The 21,457-nt window shown below is 39.0% G+C and overlaps 1 protein-coding gene across 5 annotated transcripts in view; it reads left to right on the forward strand.

Moving 5' to 3' along the window:
• The window catches only part of celf4 (CUGBP, Elav-like family member 4), a 115,621-nt gene that overhangs the window by 80,389 nt on the left and 13,775 nt on the right, over nucleotides 1-21,457 (forward strand). For 3 of the 5 annotated variants that reach the window (XM_058070914.2, XM_058070904.2, XM_058070930.2), the window contains exons 3-6: nucleotides 12,045-12,093; nucleotides 17,851-17,979; nucleotides 19,646-19,725; nucleotides 20,108-20,248. In XM_058070914.2, the coding sequence (XP_057926897.2) occupies nucleotides 12,045-12,093; nucleotides 17,851-17,979; nucleotides 19,646-19,725; nucleotides 20,108-20,248 (399 nt within the window). The remainder of the gene's footprint in view (nucleotides 1-12,044; nucleotides 12,094-17,850; nucleotides 17,980-19,645; nucleotides 19,726-20,107; nucleotides 20,249-21,457) is intronic. The other 2 variants (XM_058070921.2, XM_058070947.2) reach the window with 1 other exon arrangement.

A 21,457-nucleotide genomic window follows, 5' to 3' on the forward strand; every position in this document is an offset into this window, starting at 1 on the left:
CTTTAATATACAAGATCACAAGAAAGATGTCATAGCAAAGTAGCAAGGTATGGTCTGTTACAATAGGATTGTAAAGTATAGGTTCCCCTTAGTTAATACAGGTTGCAGGGGGAATGGTTTAAGTGTAACACATAACAGATAGTGAGCCAGTGTGTGTAATGATGATTGTACCTGCTGCTGACGTTTACAGTGAAGTCCACTCGAGCAAGTGCGCAGCTCTAACGTAACCTTTCTTGGACACAAGAAATTATTTCGCCATCCTGCACCGTAGCGTTTTTGTATCCTTGTTGAAACATATTGTTCCCGTCGTGTTATTTTCCCTGTCTTTAAAGTTTACTTTATAACAGACGAAAATGAAATAGCGTCCGCCTGGATCTTCCGTGCCTTAGAAGTCAGAAGTTGTCATCATGTAGGCACACCTCATTGAGCTCTCTCAAAGAAACGGAAACAGCCCTCAGTTTCAGTCTTCTGCACTACTATTCCACGCCACTGCAAACTACAGTTCCCAGATGCCACCCTGGGAAGTGAATGTCCACAAAATCGAATTCTTTATTTCTAAATGCAATATTTTCATAGTTAGAGCAAAGAAAACCTGACCTAAATATGTTTTTTTAACATTATTAGAGCTCTCTAGACAGGAAATAACACCCCTATAGTCACTTTTCCACTCGTGATGCCCAATATAGTTGACATAATAAGAATAAATAAGCCATTGAAGACATAAATACGACTTGTGTGTGTCGCTATAAATATGTTCCCGATGGGAGCTGAATTAGGGGAGGACACAAAGTCAAATCGAGGATTCAGAGTAAAGTTTCAACTTGGCATGGGTTATGGGCACAACAGTTGGTCATGTTTTCGGTAAAAGCCTGTTATCCCATTGATCGGCCGCACAGTGGACTAGTGGTTAGCATTTTGGCCGCACAATCTGGAGATTTGCCTGAAGTCAGCTGGAATAGAAGGAGTGAGCAAATCTAGTGTTAATGCTATCACCACACATTATAGTAACATTACTGACACCTAGTGGCCAGTGTAGAATACTACAGCTCATTTACAGCATCTTTGAATTATTAATTCTAGCTCATTTCACCATTTTTATGCTTATAATTTAAACAATATGTAACATTTGCTTAATTATGCATGTGATTTGACTAATATTAGGCCGTATTCAACCACAAAACAGCATGATTTATTAATTTATGTACAGTATGTGGTGAGGAACAATTGTATTGGACAATCATACCGAATTGACAGTCTTTCAAAAAAAATTATTATTTTCATAAAGTAATCGAATTGAAGCTCACCACATACATACCGCACATTGAAATATGAAATCCATAAAAATGTGCTAGTATTTCTTCATCATTTGCAATATTTTAGCAGCAAATCAGCGTTGACAATATTTTGCACGGTCAGCCATTTTCTGACTGTGAACATAAAAAAGCAGAAATAAATGAGTGACGTTCACCACAGGTCTCGTTTATCGTGATGCATATTCTTCTTATACTGTTGTACCACAAGCTCCTTTAGTGAAGCTTTGTTGCAGAAAAGGAAAAACTACTTTCTATGCCAATTTATAATTCATTTAGATTTGTTAAAGTATTTATCTGGATCATGGCCACTCATGCAGACTGCGGCATACAACCATAAAAATAATAATAATAACAACCCTCTCTTGTGGTCCAGTCAAAATCTTTCTTCTTCCTTCACTCTTGCTTTCCTGTAATTACCACCGCCAAGCAAGTGGTAACATTTTCATCATTGTTTACTTCATTTGTTTGCGGATTACACAAAACTACACAATTTCCATGGAACTTTGTGGAAGGGGGGGTGGAGCTAATGTGACGAGTAAGAACCCATCAAGGGTGTAATCACGCGAGACTATTCGTACCGTGCTGGACTCCCCCATCCCTTCCCTGGACTCTTTGCACTGTGCATTTAATCCACAGCCTGTTTGCTTTAGTGATGTGTCAGTCATAACCGAACGGGTCAAAAGAACTAGTTCTTTTTCTTCACCGCCCCTAAAATACCCGTTCAGTCTGTTCAGTTGCAAATGCTTTTTTTTTTTAATGGCTGGAGAGTCAGTTCACTGTTCTTTTTGCAGGGGCGGGACTATCTACGTACTTGCCTGTCTTATCCAATCATCACGCCTCGTTCTGTGGGTGGGTGGGGTTAGCTGAATGAAAGACCGAGACAAAAGAGATTAATCGGTGACCTCGTTCATTCGAAACGAACGTGAACATGAGTGAACGGACTGACTCGACACGGCTGACCGGGTCTATGCACAGGGGGAGATCACAAGCTAATAACCAATTGACCGAAATGAACGAATCTTTTACTGAATGAACCGTAATGAACGGTTTTGCCCACATCTAGTTTGCTTGTCCCATTACTTCTTCTCCACTGCAGTTTTACTCCAATGTATTCAACTTTGTGGAATATTTCTAGTCTTACTTCCAGTTATGTTTATTATTTCTACTGTGAAAGGCAAAGGCTATTATTAATTGCTTGCAAGAGGAGCAATCGCAGTCATTAAATAACACATCTTTATGACGCACATTAATGTAGTTGCATGTGAGTGAGTGTGCTTTTGATCCAGTTTGGCTATTTGTATTCTATTTATATTATGAATTGTGTCTGCTAAAAAAAAATAAATTACAATAAATAAAATAAATAATACAATAATAAAATAAAATAAACAATAAATAAATTAAAATATATAAATTACAATTATAAATAATATAAAAATATACAGAGGGTTTTATTTTCCCTTTATGCCATTCAAGTATATTCCTAATGTCTTATGTGCTGTGTTAAATTAATCTTGTTGTTTATGTTGTTGCTTTTAAGTTGGGAATCAGGAGTAGACTGCCTGGTAACACGATTGAAATCTCTGTCAATTACATTTGTATGCGGCTTCACTGCTTCGTTATTGTCAGATCACTTGCTACTGATTGCGGAAACTGTCATTCAGCAGAGTGTGGTCAGTCTTTTCATTTGTGGTGAGGGTGTGTTTAATGGTCACCTCTTGGAGGTTCACCTTTAAAGATAGAAACCAAAACCTGAAAAAAAAAAAATATTTTTTTATTTTAACATAAACACAATACTGACTGTATTCTGCTAATTCTGTTTAGGACAGTATTACATTGCAGGGATGGATGGTCCTACTTTTTTTTGATACTGTATATACTTTATTCATCTCCAAAAGAAATTCGCAATTCTCAAGCTTGAAATACAATATTGCAGCAGTGGAAGGAAATACCTGAGGGCATACTGTAAGTAAAGTTCAGTTGAGGTTAGAAGAGCACACACTCTGAAATAGCCACTCTGACCTAGTTTAATGTGTAGAAAAAAGTAGTACACACTGCATACTAGTATTATATGTTACACTGATTCTACATGCTATATGCACTGCGGACCCGTTTGCTGGGTTCATTCTTCACATTCAAATTATTAAAAGAATAAAACCATATATGCATGAGCATAAAACGATACCAGCTATGTGAACAACTACACTACCGATGTCGCCATTAATCCTGTTAAGCCGAGTGACTTCACTGATGGCAAACATGTCACAAACGGTAGAGACTCAACGTAGCTCAAACACTTTGAGAGGTGAAGTGAAAGCCATTTGACTGACAGATGAACACATCTTGTGTGCGGTAAAAATAACTTGCAGTCTTGCGCTAGCTGATTCCAGTTCCATTAGTCACATTAAGGCTGTTCTCTCTCTCGCTGCGGTCTGCAGAGGTTCTGCTGGTGGGCGGGGGGGTGAGCGCCCTTTTGCAACAGATGCTCTAAAATATATCTGTGGCTTGAATGCTTGCAGCGAGCATGGACTCATGTTGGCGGTCAAATGATACTCTGCAAAAATGACGTTTTGAGGTATTTTATCTTTCGTATAAGGTGATTAAGGGGCACCCACCCCCCACTCGAAACCCATTCCCACACTTCCCTCCCTCCAGGAGGAGGAAGAATACATAGTAATATATAGGAAAATACCACAACAGGAACAATGTTTTAACAAGGATACAAAAACACTACAGTACAGCGGAACAGTTAGAGACACAAAGAGACTTCATTCTCCTCTCGTCTCATTCACGAGATTTCATTCTCGTCTGTTATGAATGAACATGTACGTATATTCATTAATAAATCATGCTGCTTCATGGTTGAATACAGCCTATGAACAACAAAAATATTAATATTTATTCAAATTGTACCATTTTCAAGCATAAAAATGACTATATTAACTAAAATACGAAAAGAAAATGCATTGAATTTGTGAATGTAGTATTCAAATTATATGTTTGTCAATATGTGCCCTGTGATTGGCTGGCGACCAGTCCAGGGTGTACCCCGCCTCCCGCCTGAAGACAGCTGGGATAGGCTCCAGCACCCCCCTAGTGAGGAAAAGCGGCATAGAAAATGGATGGATGATTTATTTAAGTATATTTAAATTAAACAGAGGCTTCACGGCGACTGAGCAGTTAGTGCGCAGGCCTCACAGCTAGGAGACCCAAGTTCGATTCCCCCCTTGGCTATCTCTGTGTGGAGTTTGCATATTCTCCCCGTGTGGGTTTTCTCTGCGTACTCCGGTTTCCTCCCACATTCCAAAAACATGCTAGGTTAATTAGCGACTCCAAATTGTCCATAGGTATGAATGTGAGTGTGAATGGTTGTTTGTCTATATGTGCCCTGTGATTGGCTGGTGACCCGAAGACAGCTGGGATAGACTCCAGCGCCCCTTGCGATCCTCGTGAGGCTAAGCAGTAGAAAATGAATGAATGCATATATGGCTAAATTTGTGCCAAAGTGAAAGTTGGCTGGGATTGAAATCTATTGAAATCCAAAAATCTATACATTTGTAGAGCCGTAAATCCCGAATGATGACTTTTCGGGAATCTACTGTCATTTATTTCCCATTTCTACCTACAGATTTCCATGAGTATATGTATGATGACAGGTCAGTTGATAGATCTGAGCCAGTGATGGGACTCCTGCAGAGAACTGCAACACCTGGAGGCCCCAACTTCAATATTCATACTATCACATATAATCCACTTGGAATTTGGTCAATAGACAGCATACAGTATATATATATCTATATATATATATATATATATATATATATATATAGATATATAAGAACAGAGAGCAGCAGCAGTCAGCTGCAGCATGTAAAACAGAGTAAGTTGTGACAATAGCAGAGAAGGAATATTATGAAGGCAGTCTTGCTTGCTTCCCCTGGAGACTTCCATGGAGTGCTTTCTCACTGTGATAATGAAATGACCTGGCCTGCACTGCTGCTCCGCTCTCTCTCTCTCATTCTCTCTCTCTTTCTCTCTCTCTCTTTCAAAAACACATCTGCTAGACACGAGTGAAAATGAGAAAATCCCACCTCCTGTCGCAAAAAGCTTACTTTCGGTATTTTTCAGCACTCTGTGTTCTTGCATGATGACTATATTACAGCATTTTTTTTTACCGCTTATGTTCACGAGGGTCGTAGCGGGTGCTGGAGCCTATCTTCAGACATCTGCTATCTTCAGACAAGAGGACTGGTCGCCAGCCAATCATAAGGCACATATAGACAAACAACCATTCACACTCACATTCATACCTATGGACAACTTGGAGTCGCTAATTAACCTAGCATGTTTTTGGAATGTGGGAGGAAACCGGAGTACCAGGAAACCCCCCCCCCCACACACAGGGAGAACATGCAAACTCCATACAGAGATGGTAAAGCGGGGAATCGAACCCAGGTCTCCTAGCTGTGTGGCCTGCGTGCTAACCACTCTGCACACTGTGCAGCCCCAAAGGGTAACATTCATTCATTTTCTACTCCTTATCCTCAAGAGAGTCGCGGGGGTGCTGGAGCCTATCCCAGCTGTCTTCAGGCGAGAGGCGGGGTACACCCTGGACTGGTGGCCAGCCAATCACAGGGCACATATAGACAAACAACCATTCACACTCACATTCATACCTATGGACAATTTGGAGTCGCCAATTAACCTAGCATGTTTTTGGAATGTGGGACGAAAACCCACGCATGCACGGGGAGAACATGCAAACTCCACATGAGTGTGGAATTGAACGCGGGTCTCCTAGCTGTGAGGCCTGTGCGCTAAAACTACAGCATATTTGATTTTTTTTTTTAAAAGTTACTCTCAAAGCTAATTGCAGTTTGCGCTCACTAAATTCGATACTGCAGCAAAACTCTGCAGATGAAGGACTTCCAGTAATTGTTCCCCATTTCAAGGCAGACCCCATATTCTAATAATCCCACATTGTTTAGAGCTAATCATCTGGGCCTTGCTGGTCCTACTAGACTGATCCAGAAGAATGACTCACCAGTTTGATACAGTGCAGAGACCGCATGCACACCATGTATTCCCTCAGCTTCTAGTTAGCAGGGAATCTATGGCAGCACTGAGGCAGAGCGCTGTCATTGAGTTACATAATCAACAGAGGAGTGAAGCGAGTGTGTGTGCGCGTGCGTGTGCGTGCATGCGTTCGGGAAGCCGCAGTTCCTTTTTTGAGCTGTCGATCAAGCGAAGCTCCAAGGCCGCTCCAACACGAGGCTGCTGAGCTGGACTTTCAGCAACAATGGAGCTCGGCGTGCATGTGTGCGGCTTGCTAGGCGTGTGCGTGAATGAGAAGGTTGTAGCACATGCATAAGGCAAGAGGAGAGAACATGTGAGACATAAGGAATGCTGCCAATTTTTTTCTTGCCCGTATAGAAATATTTACATATTGTATGTTTGCATGCTCGGATGCATGAGCCCATTTGTGATTTTCCACTTTTGGCTTATGTATATAAGCACGCATATGTACTCATGTAAGCCTCTTTTGCATGTGTTCATGTGTTTGTGCATGGACGTGTGTGCATCTGTTCTCACCCCTGGTTTTAGGATTTGCTTATGTTGCTCAATGGCGCCATCTGGCTTCAGCTAACACCATTGCAGTCATCCTGCGGGAACGATCAGACCTAGTCAGCGTCCACGTTTAACAACTGTTTTGGGATCAGTTGTCCAGTGGGCTGGTGCTAACTCTCCCTGTATTATGGGCAGGATGATAAAACTGACCTTGAAGCAGTTTATGGCGCTGAGATAATGGTAGCAAGGCCATGAAACAACCACTCAGCATTCAGTGGCAAAAAGAAAATAATAGCTTTAACCACTTAACATTGTTTTCAACTGTATGTAAAACTTTATGAGCAAAGAGCGGAAGCGTTGTAATAATCAAATAAAGCCATTCAATGATCATTCATTCTTGGGAGTCACTTTACTAGATTCAAGATTTTGAAGACAAAGACAGAGGAAAGTCTAGCTTGACGCCTTTTAGTACCGCGTGTTGTGTAGGGAACTGTACTTGTATTTAAAACTAGTGCAAGTGGAACACAATTGGGTCATATTGAGGCCAGACCATTGGTATGGGTCACGGTAAAAGCACTCATATGTATGCAGGCTTATGCCCCCCCCCCCGCCCACCCTCGGGACCTCCACGTTGACCTTGTCCCACACGCTGATCTATGTCCTCATCTACCCCATTGTCCTCTCTTTTCATTCCACCCAATGTCTCTCCTCTTTCTGGTCTTCGTCATTACTTTCCTTAGCACTGCTTACAATTGGTAATGGTTTTATTTCATTTCAACATGCATCAGATTACAATTGAATGCATCACATGATCAGTTCACAGTTCCACATGTCCAAAAGGAGTAGGAAGAAGCAAAGCTTATTAAATCCTACCCCTCCATCTGGTACTTTTACAATCAGTAACTGTTACATTTGTTCACTTCCTGCTTTCCATAATACAGTTTAACCCTTTATAGGGCAAGTAACCATATATGGTATGGTTGAAGATGGTTTGAAGATGAACCATATCAGCAAGTTGAAGTACAGTAAAGTCTCGTTATATCGATATCGGTTAAAACGAATTACTACTTATTACGATACTATTTTCATTTCCCAGCAAATTTCTAGTCTTTTATGATATAATTAGCTCCGTTAGTACGATACACGGTTATTATGATAATCCGGTTACTACGATGCCCTTTTCATCTCCCGCCAGCCAATTTGGTCTGCTTATATCGATACAAAAGCAGCTTAAATCAATCTTTGCTTAAGGATTTCAATACCAAAAAAGAACACGGCGAACGGCTGCTTCCAGTCAACTTTATTTTTCACACTTCCACCACCAGAGTGCAGCACACACAGCGGAAAACACCCGTCCCTCGAGCCTACCCCTCCGGGTGGCAACACCTTCCCTATCGATAGTTCCGGGGTGAATTATGTCCCGTTAACCGGTAATCACTACAGCGTAAGTTTATTTTTATTTACTGTAGTACAAAATTTATTGTAGTACAAAAGCATGCTAGATACGCAATCCATGAACTCAAGGAGAAAATTACATGCCATATCAAAGATCCGCCCACTTTTAATGCAGTTCGGCGCAGGATCGGATATATGGATAGTCCGGTTATATCGGTATTTTTTCCGACTCCCGAGAATATCGATATAACGAGACTTTACTGTATTTGTGATTTTAGAAATAAGGAAGTTAGTATGTTCTCTGTACATACAATTAGTTCGCACAATTACTTCCTGTTTCCGATCACCCTCCTATGATCACTAAATCACTTTTTTAACTCACGGTACTCACTCTGATGCTGTACTCTTTACTCCCTCTTGTCCGTTTTCCATATCAACAGCCAGTGTGATAAATAATGCATCACAGCGCATTAAAAACTTTAGTCGGGTTCTCTTGGCTGTTAAACAGAGGGAGGAGATGTGGGGGGGAAAAAAAGGACGGTTAACTCTGTTTGAAATGCATGTTATGATGAATGATATGATTTCATATTAGTCAGAGAGTGACAAAAGGAAAGGGTGAAGGTCTAAGCATTAATTGTGTTTGTATCGTGACACGGTGTCCTCCCCGGCCCAAGGCTCCGGGGCTTTGTTGAATCATCTGAAGCATCCATTACAATGATGAGTGTATCAGCAAACTCAAAAGAAAAGATTTAATGACATTTAACAAAACACTGATGCTGCATCACACAGAACCTTGACCTTTAAACTCCCTCCTCCCACTTCAACATCGCCCCCGCCCCCTTTTTCTCCCTTTCTGCATCCTCTTACTCTGCTCTCCTCTCACCCCACGTCTCGCCATCCCTCCCGGCAGCATAGCGATTGGCATTATTAAAAATTGATTGGAGGCGAACGTTTAGCTGGGTGCTGAGGCGAGGAGGGAATGTTTGACAGGCAGGAGTAAAATGACAGGAGGGCCGACGCTGTGGAACGGTCTCACTGGGGGGACAGGCTTTGTGTGTCTATGTGTGTGTGTGTGGGTCATTTTTTTGAGTTTGAAAACTCATAATCCATTTGACGCCATTATGTGAACTTACAATATTATCAATGGGCTTGTTTTATGCATTCATATCCAATCCAATACGAGCTGCTTCATAGTGTAGTAAGGTGATTTGGGGGTTGAATGTCAGCGTGGACCTCTGTGTGGAGTTTGCATGTTCTCCTGTGCTTGGGTGGGTTTTCTCCCACAGTCCTAAAACATGTTAGGCTAATGTAGACTATATGTTGTCCATGGGTGTGACAGTAAGTGTGAATGCTTGTTTGCTTATATGTGTCCTGTAACAGACTGGTGACCATTACTGGGTAATATAGGCGCAAAGGTGACTATAGGGTGTTGTAGGGGTGTTATTTCATGCCCAGAGGGCTCTAATAAACTTTTAAAACTTTCAGGGTCTACTTTGCCCATCTAATGTGGGTGGAGTTTTGGTGTTGTCTTATGTAGAATTTCATTATATGATGAGATATTAGGATCTCTTGCTTCTACATGCACATTAATAAACTATATTTCTTGACTATAAATCGTATATAGTATAAATCGCATCAGTACAAAAAATATATTAAGAAGTAAATCCTGCTGTGGCATTCAGAAGACGCATTCAAAGATGCTGTGATGATATGTAGTCTTCTACACTAGGTGTCAGAGTGTTATAGGGGTGTTATTTCATGCCGAGAGGGCTCTAATAATGTTTAAAAAAGGATTTAAAAAACTTTCGGGGTCTACTCTGCCCATCTAATGTGGGTGGAGTTTTGGTGTAGTCTTATGTAGAATTTCCTTATATGATGAGATATTAGGATCTCTTGGTTCTACATGCACATTAATAAACATATTGTTACTATATTTCTTGACTATAAATCGTATATAGTATAAGTCGCATCAGTACAAAAAATATATTAAGAAGACTCATTCAAAGATGCTGTGATGATATGTAGTCTTCTACACTGGTCACTAGGTGTCAGGGTGTTATAGGGGTGTTATTTCATGCCGAGAGGGCTCTAATAATGTTTAAAAAAGGATTTAAAAAACATTCAGGGTCTACTCTGCCCATTTAATGTGGTTGTAGTTTTGGTGTAGTCTTATGTAGAATGGCATTATATGATGAGATATTAGGATCTTTTGGTTCTATATGCACATTAATAAACATATTGTTACCATATTTCTCGACTATAAATCGCTGCAGAGTATAAATCGCATCAGTACAAAAAATATATTAAGAAGTAAATCATGCTGTGGCATTCAGAAGACGCATTCAAAGATTCTGTGATATGTAGTCTTCTACACTGGTCACTAGGTGTCAGTAATGTTTCCGTAATGTTCGGCACTGGATTTGATTGCCGGAAATTCACTTACTATCCACAATAAACAAGGTCGCATTGGACTATAAGTCGCATTTAGACAAAATTCAAGACCAAAAACAGACATTTAATGCGAAAAGGCAAGTTGTTCAACTACACAATAGCACACAGAACCACAGTCTGAATGGGTAGGGTAACCTAACATGCACAGGTAATCAGCTACACAGTGTCATAAATGTATGGTATGTCTTGTATACATTTACTGTATTGATGTTTGTAATTTTATATAACGTTCTTATTTTCAGCAGTCCCCTCTCCCGTCAAAGTGCTTTTGCTCTTTGTTCAGACTGCATTTGTAAATAAGAATGTGTTCTTAAATTGCTTGCCTGGGTAAATAAAGGTAAATAAAATAAATAATAATAAATAACATACAACTGAGGCCGAATAGGATCAATAAAAACAACAAGCCAGAGAGTCTACAAGCATATTATTAGTAAGCAAGTTCACCAAGCTCACAATCTCATTCCACATCAATGAATCCTGAATTCCTCTTTATTACTTCTGATTACTACTTCTGTTACTACTTCTCGTCAGACTCAGTATCAGTTTTATCAATTTCGATATATATACGTAAACTGAACCTGACTATAAATAGTAGCACCAAACTACGAAAAAGAGTGTGACTTATATTCTGAAAATGATGGTTTACTAGAATGATAAACTACATATATGCATCAAAATATAACTTAAAGATTGCTATCTCAATTTGTCATTTACAATGATGCACTATTCACTGAGAAAGAAAGAACGTCAAAAAAGAAGTGTAGGCTCTCCATCAAAATCTATTAGGTTATTCCTTGATCAACTCCTATGCAAATATTCCAGGAAATTGGATTAGAGTTGAGTACAGATGACATTATTATCTTATTATCTCCATAAAAGCTATATTCTGGATACAGATCTGGCATTGTATCATTACATCGTGCAGGTGTGATGACGCAAAACTGGCATACGTCCTCACAGCGATGCTACTACTCACCACATCTCAGTTGACCAGGAGTTACCTCTCTACGAGCCTTCTTGCATCCCGTTCTATCAATCCCTTCATCCCTCAGCTCATCCCTTTTTTTCCCAACCCTCCCCTTGCCTTTCATCTCAGATCAAATAATATTTGCAACCCATATTCCCTACCAACTATTCCCCCAATGGCTATAAGTGCTACAGCTTTGGAGATTTTTAATACACTTTACCAGCAATTTGGCTGAGTGATTCTAAAAGTTATTTTGGGGGTGTGATGGGGAAAAAAATACATGTGCCAATACATGAGTTCATACAGCTAACTGGTTCATTTCTTCTCTCTCTCTCTTTGACTTTTTTGAACAGATGAACAGACCAATCCAGGTGAAGCCAGCCGACAGCGAGAGTCGAGGAGGTAGTGTATTTCCTTGCTTGCTTCCCTTGCCTTTCTTTGCTTACTTTCTGCCTTTTATTCTGACCCCACAAACATGCTGCCTGTGCATATCAGCCTCACCATTATTTGTCCCATTACACAATGGCCTGTACCTCAACGCGGGCTGACAGCGCAGCCTGGCCAGACCCTCTAGAATTCAGAACGCATTATGTAAACAGAGCTTGTCCTCGCCAATGTTGGCCAGCGTGGCCTCCAGCCCCTCTCTTGGAGTTTCATCATATGCAAGGATGCATGCACAAACACACACATATACACAAATATACACATATGTGTGCTTTGTTAAGCTTAGAGGAAGCGGAACAGGTCACTACTCTCAAATATAGTACATGTGACCCATCTATGGGGGTCTTCATTTTTTGCATCAACCAATCAATTTATCTTGTGACAGATGTTACTGCAGAGAAATTATTTATAGACAATAAACAAGCAGACCAAAAATGAAGAATTACAGCATGTGATGGATTGGAAAAAAACAAAAAGTTGGACATCCTGCTCTATTGGGTTTTGTTGCATCTCTAAGTCTGATTGATGAAGCGGGAGGGACAGGAGGCGAACGCCAAGCATGAAGCGCTTCTTGCGCGTTTGCTTCTGTTTTTGAGTCCAGCTTCCCCCCACCCCCGACTGCTCGTACTCGGCCTCCTCAATCCTCCATCGATCCTTTCTTGTTTATTTGTCTTGTTTATTACTCTCTATCCGAGAGTATGTCCTCTAAGGGATGAATACAAAGTGCAACACATTCTCAATCACAAGGAACAAGTAAAGATTTTTGTAATAAATGCAGTCAAATTGATAAAAACATCTGAGTTGTAGAATGGCGATGGCAAAGAAACAATACAAGCAGTTGATGTTTGCTAAATCCAAGGATGAAGAGTCTTGAACCAGTCATGATGTGCTATATATATCACTATATTGACACTTACTATGGTACCCATTATGTCATTGGATGGTCATATCACCTCGTACTTCGGTATGGGACAAAAAAATTTAAAAATTTTAAAAAAGAAAAAAAAACCTTAAACCAGGGGATCAAACTCAATTTACTTGGGGGCCACTGGAGCTAGGGTCTGGGCGAGGCTGGGCCGCATCAGGTTTTCCCAAAAAAAAAAACAAAAAAATGCATTTATTAAAAACGGAAAAATGAATAAACTTTGCTTTTGTTCCGATTGTCTACAAGAAAAGCTCTGATAAAACATTCCACTGTTCTCAAATATCTTATTATTATTTTTCTACACAAAATAAGATGAAAAATAAATAAACAAATCAAGAATAAAGAAAATCAATCAATCAGTAATAAATAAATCTAATAATAATAATAAAAACTTAAGAAACCACATATATAGTTGGTGGGTAGACAAATTATTTTTTTCAGATTAAAATGAACAAAGCATTATTAGAGCCCTGTAGACATGACAAAACACGACTATAGTCACATTTATACTCTTTTTTTATTTACAACATATTGCGCAACTGCAGGGTCTTGAGACACATGCTAACTCGCAAACTAGAGAGCTAGCGACCTAAACGGTAGCCTTCAAGTTATAATAGCCAAAAACTTACCACTTCCACACGGATAGGGAGGATAACTATTAACAGTTAATTTAACCTTTAACATGAACATTAATCAAATGTAATAATTTTTTCTGGGTACATGATACCATACAGCATCCATATCAAACTTGCGCGGGCCGCACTAACATTAAACTTTCATATAAAGGCGGGGGCCTCAAACTAGTGTCCTGTGGGCCACATTTGCCCGCGGGCCGCGAGTTTTTATCGGTAAAGCCTGTTTTTTTAAGTTACCATATATGGTTACTTGCCCTATAAAGGGTTAAACTGTATTATGGAAAGCAGGAAGTGAACAAATGTAACATCCATATCAAACTTGCACGGGGGCCGCGTGTTTGTGACCCCTGTCTTAAACCATATTCTGAAAGCAGGAAGTGAACTAATGTAACAGTTACTGATTGTAAAAGTACCAGATGGAGGGGTAGGATTTAATAAGCTTTGCTTCTTCCTACTCCTTTTGGACATGTGGAACTGGGAACTGATTATGTGATGCATTCAATTGTAATCTGATGCATGTTCAAATGAAATAAAACCATTACCATTACCGTTCTGAAAAAATAGTAGATGGTGTTATGTAGATTAAAACTATTTTTATGACTGTTGGGTGATATCGGTAACAAAGAAGGAAATAAATGAGAATTTTTGTCATGCAATGCAGCCTGGGTGTGCTTGAGAAAAATAGAGAGAGAGAGAGCTTTGCATCAAGACTCTTAAGTCTTCCTGGTGTATATTGATTTGCTCTCCAGCCGAATATGTGTGTGTAAATGTGTGTGAGCGTGTGTTAACAGCCCTTTTCCAAAGAAAGATGTAATGTTTATTGGTGCCTTCCCTTGGGAACCGACGGCTTCTTCGGCCATCAATGAACGTGTGTGTGTGTGTGTATATATGTGAGAGAGCGTAAGAAGAGAGGCAGACATTTCAAGACGTGTGCGCATATATGTGTGCGTCTCTTGTAAACACCCCCCCTACACTCCACCCCCACGTCCCCTTCTCCACCCCCCCGCACGGTGCAAGGCCAGAGCTCAGATTAGTCTTGTTGACTCGGCAAGGACACCCTGTCAGGCACAGGCTGTGGGGAACGGACCGTGAGCACGCCGGCACGCACGCACGCACGCATGCACGCACACACCTACACGCACGTTAATTCGCAGGGCGCACTCTGAGGCAATTGCAACCAAGGCTCATTAATTTCCCCAACATATACATCCATTTCCACAAAGCTGGGATTCTAGAATGTAACATTAGAACAGACTGGCTGACACACACAAGCCATCTGCTCGTGTTGTGTACTAACACACTTTCACCGTCTGCCTCGTGACTTTCCTCAAACACTCATTCATTGACTCAATCACTCGCTTATATATCCACAATATTCACTTTTTATTTGTCTAACAGCGAATCAGTAAGTCTTAATAACGAGATTGGCTGCGAAATGCTGTCAAATCGCTACAATTATTCAAGAATAACATGTGATGTGTTTAGAAATTAGGGATAATTGCGTATTGTTGACATTTCACGAAACTTAGTTATGTACTCGCCATATGTGATGTATTTATTTGGCTTAGCAACTAGACATGTCGTTTATAAAAAAAAAACAAGCGTTGGCAAACCTGTCCGTGGACATTTGACAGTCATAATGTGTTGCTCGATATAAATTATTCCCCTGGAAAGGCTAATTTGGAATGTAACTTGAATTTCAATTAAATGTTAATCACATCCTGACCTGAGGACAAACACATCTGGTCGGATTAATGCCTCCGACACTCTTGCAGTTGTTTGCTTTGTGTTTAAAACATGGCACGGTACAGTTGGAGTCGACGGTCTAACACCTCCGACCGTACGTTCAATGCATCATAGTTGCTGTGAAACACATTGTGTAACAAAAACTACAATTTTTACATGTTTATGGGTGTTTTTTTTGCTTTACTGATAATATTTTTTTATCAAGCATTGGGATTTTGCACTTTCAATGCACCATAGTTGCTGTTTAACACATTGTGTAACAAAAACCAAAATTTTTACATCTTTATGTTTTTTTTTTTTTGCTTTACCGATAATATTTTTTCATCAAGCGTTTGGATTTCGCACTTTCAATGCACCATAGTTGCTGTGAAACACATTGTGTAACATTCATTCATTCATTTTCTACAGCTTAAAACCAAAAATTTTACATCTTTGTTTTTTTTTTTGCTTTACCGATAATATTTTTTTATTAAGCATTGGGATTTTGCACTTTCAATGCACCATAGTTGCTGTGAAACACATTGTGTAACAAAAACCAAACTTTTTACAACTTTATGTTTTGGGTTTTTTTTTTTTGCTTTACCGATAATATTTTTTTTTTATCAAGCATTGGGATTTCGCACTTTCAATGCATCATAGTTGCTGTGAAACACATTGTGTAACAAAAACTAAAATTTTTACATCTTTATGGGGTTTTTTTTTTGCTTTACCGATAATATTTTTTTATCAAGCGTTTGGATTTCGCACTTTCAATGCACCATAGTTGCTGTGAAACATATTGTGTAACAAAAACTAAAATTTGTACATCTTTATGGGTTTTTTTTTTTTTGCTTTACCGATAATAAAGTGTATTTTTTTTATCAAGCATTGGGATTTCGCACTTTCAATGCACCATAGTTGCTGTGAAACACGTTGTGTAACAAAAACCAAAATTTTTACATCTGTTTTTTTTTTTTTGCTTTACCGATAATATTTTTTTATCAAGCGTTGGGATTTCGCACTTTCAATGCATCATAGTTGCTGTTTAACACATTGTGTAACAAAAACCAAAATTTTTACATCCTTATGTTTTTTTTTTTGCTTTACCGATAATATTTTTTTATCAAGCGTTTGGATTTCGCACTTTCAATGCATCATAGTTGCTGTGAAACACATTGTGTAACAAAAACCAAAAATTTTACATCTTTATGGGTTGTTTTTTTTTGCTTTACCGATTATTTTTTTTTATCAAGCATTGGGATTTCGCACTTTCAATGCACCATAGTTGCTGTGAAACACATTGTGTAACAAAAACTAAAATTTTTACATCTTTATGTTTTGGTTTTTTTTTCTTTACCGATAATATTTTTTTATCAAGCGTTTGGATTTCGCACTTTCAATGCACCATAGTTGCTGTGAAACACGTTGTGTAACAAAAACCAAAATTTTTACATCTGTTTTTTTTGCATCTGTTTTTTTTGCTTTACCGATAATATTTTTTTTATCAAGCATTGGGATTTCGCACTTTCAATGCACCATAGTTGCTGTGAAACACAAAAGTGAAACATATCACCGGCTCTATCCACACATGAAACTAACTTTGGCCTAACATCCACATGTCACAAAAATGATGAATAAATAAGAACATGAGGTCAAATGCTGGTTAAGTTTTAAATTTTAAAGGAAAATGTGGCCTCTAAAGTCGCAAAAACATGGCAATTTTAACCGCCGTCGTACATGATGTCCCATTTTACGAGGATTAACTGCGTTCAAAAAGCCTCTCTCAGAGATTACATCACATGCAATGTAATGGCTCAATGGAAAACAATGTAAACAGGGACAGGAACAGGACATTTTCTGTGAAAACTAGGACATCTGGTCACCCGACTTGTACAATTACAGGTCTGCCCTTATGGAAAAAAAAAATATTGCAGTATATTGGCATATATAATGCAATGTATTAGGAAATGTATTTCCATATATGGGATCTTATGTTTATATTTTCCAATATATTGAAATATATGCATAGATCATATATGTGTATATATTGATACATATAAAAAATATATTGCGATCAAGACCAAAAAAGGACTATATTTTTATATATATAAAATTGCATATAATTTGGGATATATAAACTCATATATTATATATTTGGATTTAATATATTTCAATATATTGAAAGCGGCAATCATTTGTATATTCTGCAATATATTGCCATATATTACATGAATATATAATATATTATAGTACAAAAATATATTATTCCATGTATTTATAATATATAATGTATTGGAAAATATAATGGAAAAATAATATATTATAATATAATACAATATATTTAAAGTAATATATATTTTCGTAAGGGTGAAACAGTCATATCATACACAAATCTGGAAAATCATATGATTATGAATCTTTACCTTTTAGAAGACAGAAAACTCTTTGTGGGCATGCTCAACAAGCAACAATCCGAAGATGACGTGCGACGCCTCTTTGAGTCGTTCGGCAGCATCGAGGAGTGCACCATCCTGCGAGGTCCTGATGGAAACAGTAAAGGTGAGTTCCTAGCTATTTATGACTTTAGGTCAGCGGGGCTCTGTCACAGGCTACCGAGCAGAAAGGATTTGGCCTTTCGGAGTTGGTGACTTTGCAAAGTTCTTCTTAAGCAACCCCATGTTATTGGTCGGTGAGAGGTTACATGAGATTTTTTTTTTTTTTTTTTTTTTCGAGTATTCCAACAGTAAATGTCATTAGAAAGCTTTGTGAAATATCAAGCTCCGAGTCATTGTAGATGAACCCCATTAACCTTCCACGTCAACCCGCATGGAAGAAAAAAGACAAACTAAGTCAACCTCCTTAACGGCCATCATCAGGCCGCGTGTCACGCCAGTAAAAAATGGCCTTTCTGAATGTTGTCAGAGTGCCACAGCGCTTGAAGTTATCATGAGGGCTTAGCGGGCCAACACTGCGGCCCGTCGATAACTAAGCCTGATGATTACAGTGTGGGCTTGATCGTTCTGATGCTCCCATGAAGGCCCCATTAACGAGACTTCATCAGCCAGCGTAACTCGGCTAAGTGGGCTTTAGCTCAATAATTACTGGCAACTTGATCATTCAAATTCATCAACGGGCCTTGTCAATATTAAGCGACGCCGCGACGCTGTGGCATTTTAAGCCCCATCAGAGGATCTCAGAGTTGTTAACGGCATCAGAGTGCTATGTTTAGTCTGCTTATTTAGCACTGAGCCTCATTGCAAAGAGAGCTTTGACTATCAGAAGCGTTACTCATTAGTGGTGATTATTTTTTTTATTTTTCTCTACTTTATTTCGAACATGAAAAACATCCAAAGCACAACAAACCAACCAAAATCAATACAAATAAAAATACCTATGTATATATAAACGTACACATGTTCGAAAGGGAGTGGGAAGACCCCCCTAACCACCCAGATTCCAACCTCATCCCAACAAAACATATATTATTCCTTGTCTACACAGAATAAAACCCCCACATGGATATAAAAACGTCAATGTTATGTTATTGTTTCAGTGAGATTAAAAAATAAAAGTATGTGAGTGGAAAAAAAGAAAAATGTTCTTTAAAATACCTCAAATTAAAATAATCACACTTGAGTCTTACTACTTCCCAATTGTCACTGCTATCCCAACTACAGTGTTTTTCACTTTCACTTCCTTTTTTTTGTTTATTTATTAATTTATTTTATTGTATTTTTTTTATCTTTCATTTATTTAATTTATATTTATTTTATTTAAATATATTTATTATTATTATTTTATTTAAATATACGTATATTTATTTTATTTATTATATATATTTATATTGGGCTGCACGGCGGTCGAGTGGTTAGCGTGCAGACCTCACAGCTAGGAGACTAGGGTTCAATTCCACCCTCGGCCATCTCTGTGTGGAGTTTGCATGTTCTCCCCGTGCATGCGTGGGTTTTCTCCGGGTACTCCGGTTTCCTCCCACATTCCAAAAACATGCTAGGTTAATTGGCAACTCCAAATTGTCCATAGGTATGAATGTGAGTGTGAATGGTTGTTTGTCTATATGTGCCCTGTGATTGGCTGGCCACCAGTCCAGGGTGTACCCCGCCTCTCGCCCGAAGACAGCTGGGATAGGCTGGGATGAATGAATATTTATATTATTTGTACTTGATGTTTTTTTAACACGCTCTATGTGTCATCTCTTTCTTTTCAGGCTGTGCATTTGTAAAATACTCGTCTCACGCTGAAGCTCAGGCGGCCATCGGTGCACTACACGGCAGCCAGACAATGCCGGTGAGTAGCTGTGCGTGAGAGCTTGTAGATTTATGTGAAGGAGGTGAGTCAGCGCAGAGGTGAATCACAACCAGCTTAATTACCTTCTAAAAGTTATAAAGTTATACTTTATTAATCCCTCTGTGGAAAAGTGTCCCCCGCCTTTGACCCATCCTGACTACATCAGGGGTGAAGTAAAGCTTTGAAGTAGAACGAAAGAAGCAAACACAGAGACCGGGTTGTCTCTATCATTTATCCTTCTTTCTTTGTATAGGAGGAAAATATATGCATGCTTTGTATGCCACGGGGGACACAAGCTGATGTCATGCATCCATCTGTACACACTAACCCACTGCCTGGTGTGTGTGTGTGTGTGTGTGTGTGTGTGTGTGTGAATGCACAGGGTGCCTCGTCCAGTCTGGTGGTAAAGTTCGCAGACACGGATAAGGAGCGCACCATTCGCCGCATGCAGCAGATGGCCGGTCAGATGGGCATCTTCAACCCTATGGCCCTGCAGTTTGGAGCCTACGGAGCCTACGCTCAGGCAAGGCCTTCACAAAGCATCTTTTTGTTTTTTTTTTTTCTAACACATTATTTCAGGACGGTCATTTTGAAATTTTGACAGCGTATTAGTCAAATGCTAGCATGCTAACAGTCAACCTAGCAAGACAGCCTCAAATCCCAAAAGTGTCCGGGCAGTCTGATAGTGTCCCCACATCGTACCATGTGTGTATTTGCCTTTAGACATGAGTAAATTAGCTAAAATGCATATAAACAGTCATCGTGCTAGCATCTAGCAAGAGAGCCTCAAGTTTCGAAAGTGCCAAGGTCGTCCGAAACATCCCTACCCGGAGTACCCGGAGAAAAAAAAACACGCATGCACGGGGAGAAAATGCAAACTCCACACAGAGATAGCCGAGGTTGGAATCGAACTCGGGTTTCCTAGCTGTGTCGCCTGCACGATAACCACTCATCGCCGTGCAGCCGTAATAATAGTCATATCATAAAAAACTTGTTTACAATCTTCTAAATGCACTTTTTAACATGATTAGAGCCCTCCAGGCATGAAATAACACCCCTATAGTCACTTTTTTACACTCCTATTTCCTAATATACTAGATCAGAGGTTCCCACACTTTACCCACTCAGGGCCCACTTGAAAATCTATGTGTTTGTCTTATGTAAGGATTGTGAATGATGGGCAAACGTTTTTAATTTTTTCATTAAAAAAAACATACAGTAGTACCCACAAGGGTATGTTTTTGACAAGTTGCTACATGCTACAATGATTTAACCATTTTTTTTTTCTATATTAATATTGTTACTGTACCTTTAAGACACAAAAATCCAATTTTTTCTATGCAATGAATACTGTACTATACTAGACCTCTAAACTCTATTCATGATCTATTACATTCCTTATTATTATACGCATGTACAGTAGCGCCAGTAGCGCCATTATCGTTGTTGGCCGACATATTACTCACATATTACTTAGCAACAGTTGCTAACAACAATCACATTAGCCAGAACGGGAAACAAAATTCATTTTAAAAAAATAGCAAATAATCAATCATGCTTTGAAATAAAAAAGTTTATATAATTTTTTTTTTTTTTTTTTTTCGTCGGAAAATATTCACTTTTTTTTTTAATTAATCGCAGAATTAGCCTGCATTTTATTTATTTATTTAAAAATAGTGCAGTTCTTTTAAAAATATTTTTCGCTAAGGTTATCCATACCATTAGAATCTAA

The sequence above is a fragment of the Doryrhamphus excisus genome, linkage group LG11, assembly GCF_037039965.1.
Source record: "Doryrhamphus excisus strain RoL-2023G ecotype Guam linkage group LG11, RoL_Dexc_Guam_v1.1, whole genome shotgun sequence".
NCBI lineage: Eukaryota > Metazoa > Chordata > Actinopteri > Syngnathiformes > Syngnathidae > Doryrhamphus > Doryrhamphus excisus.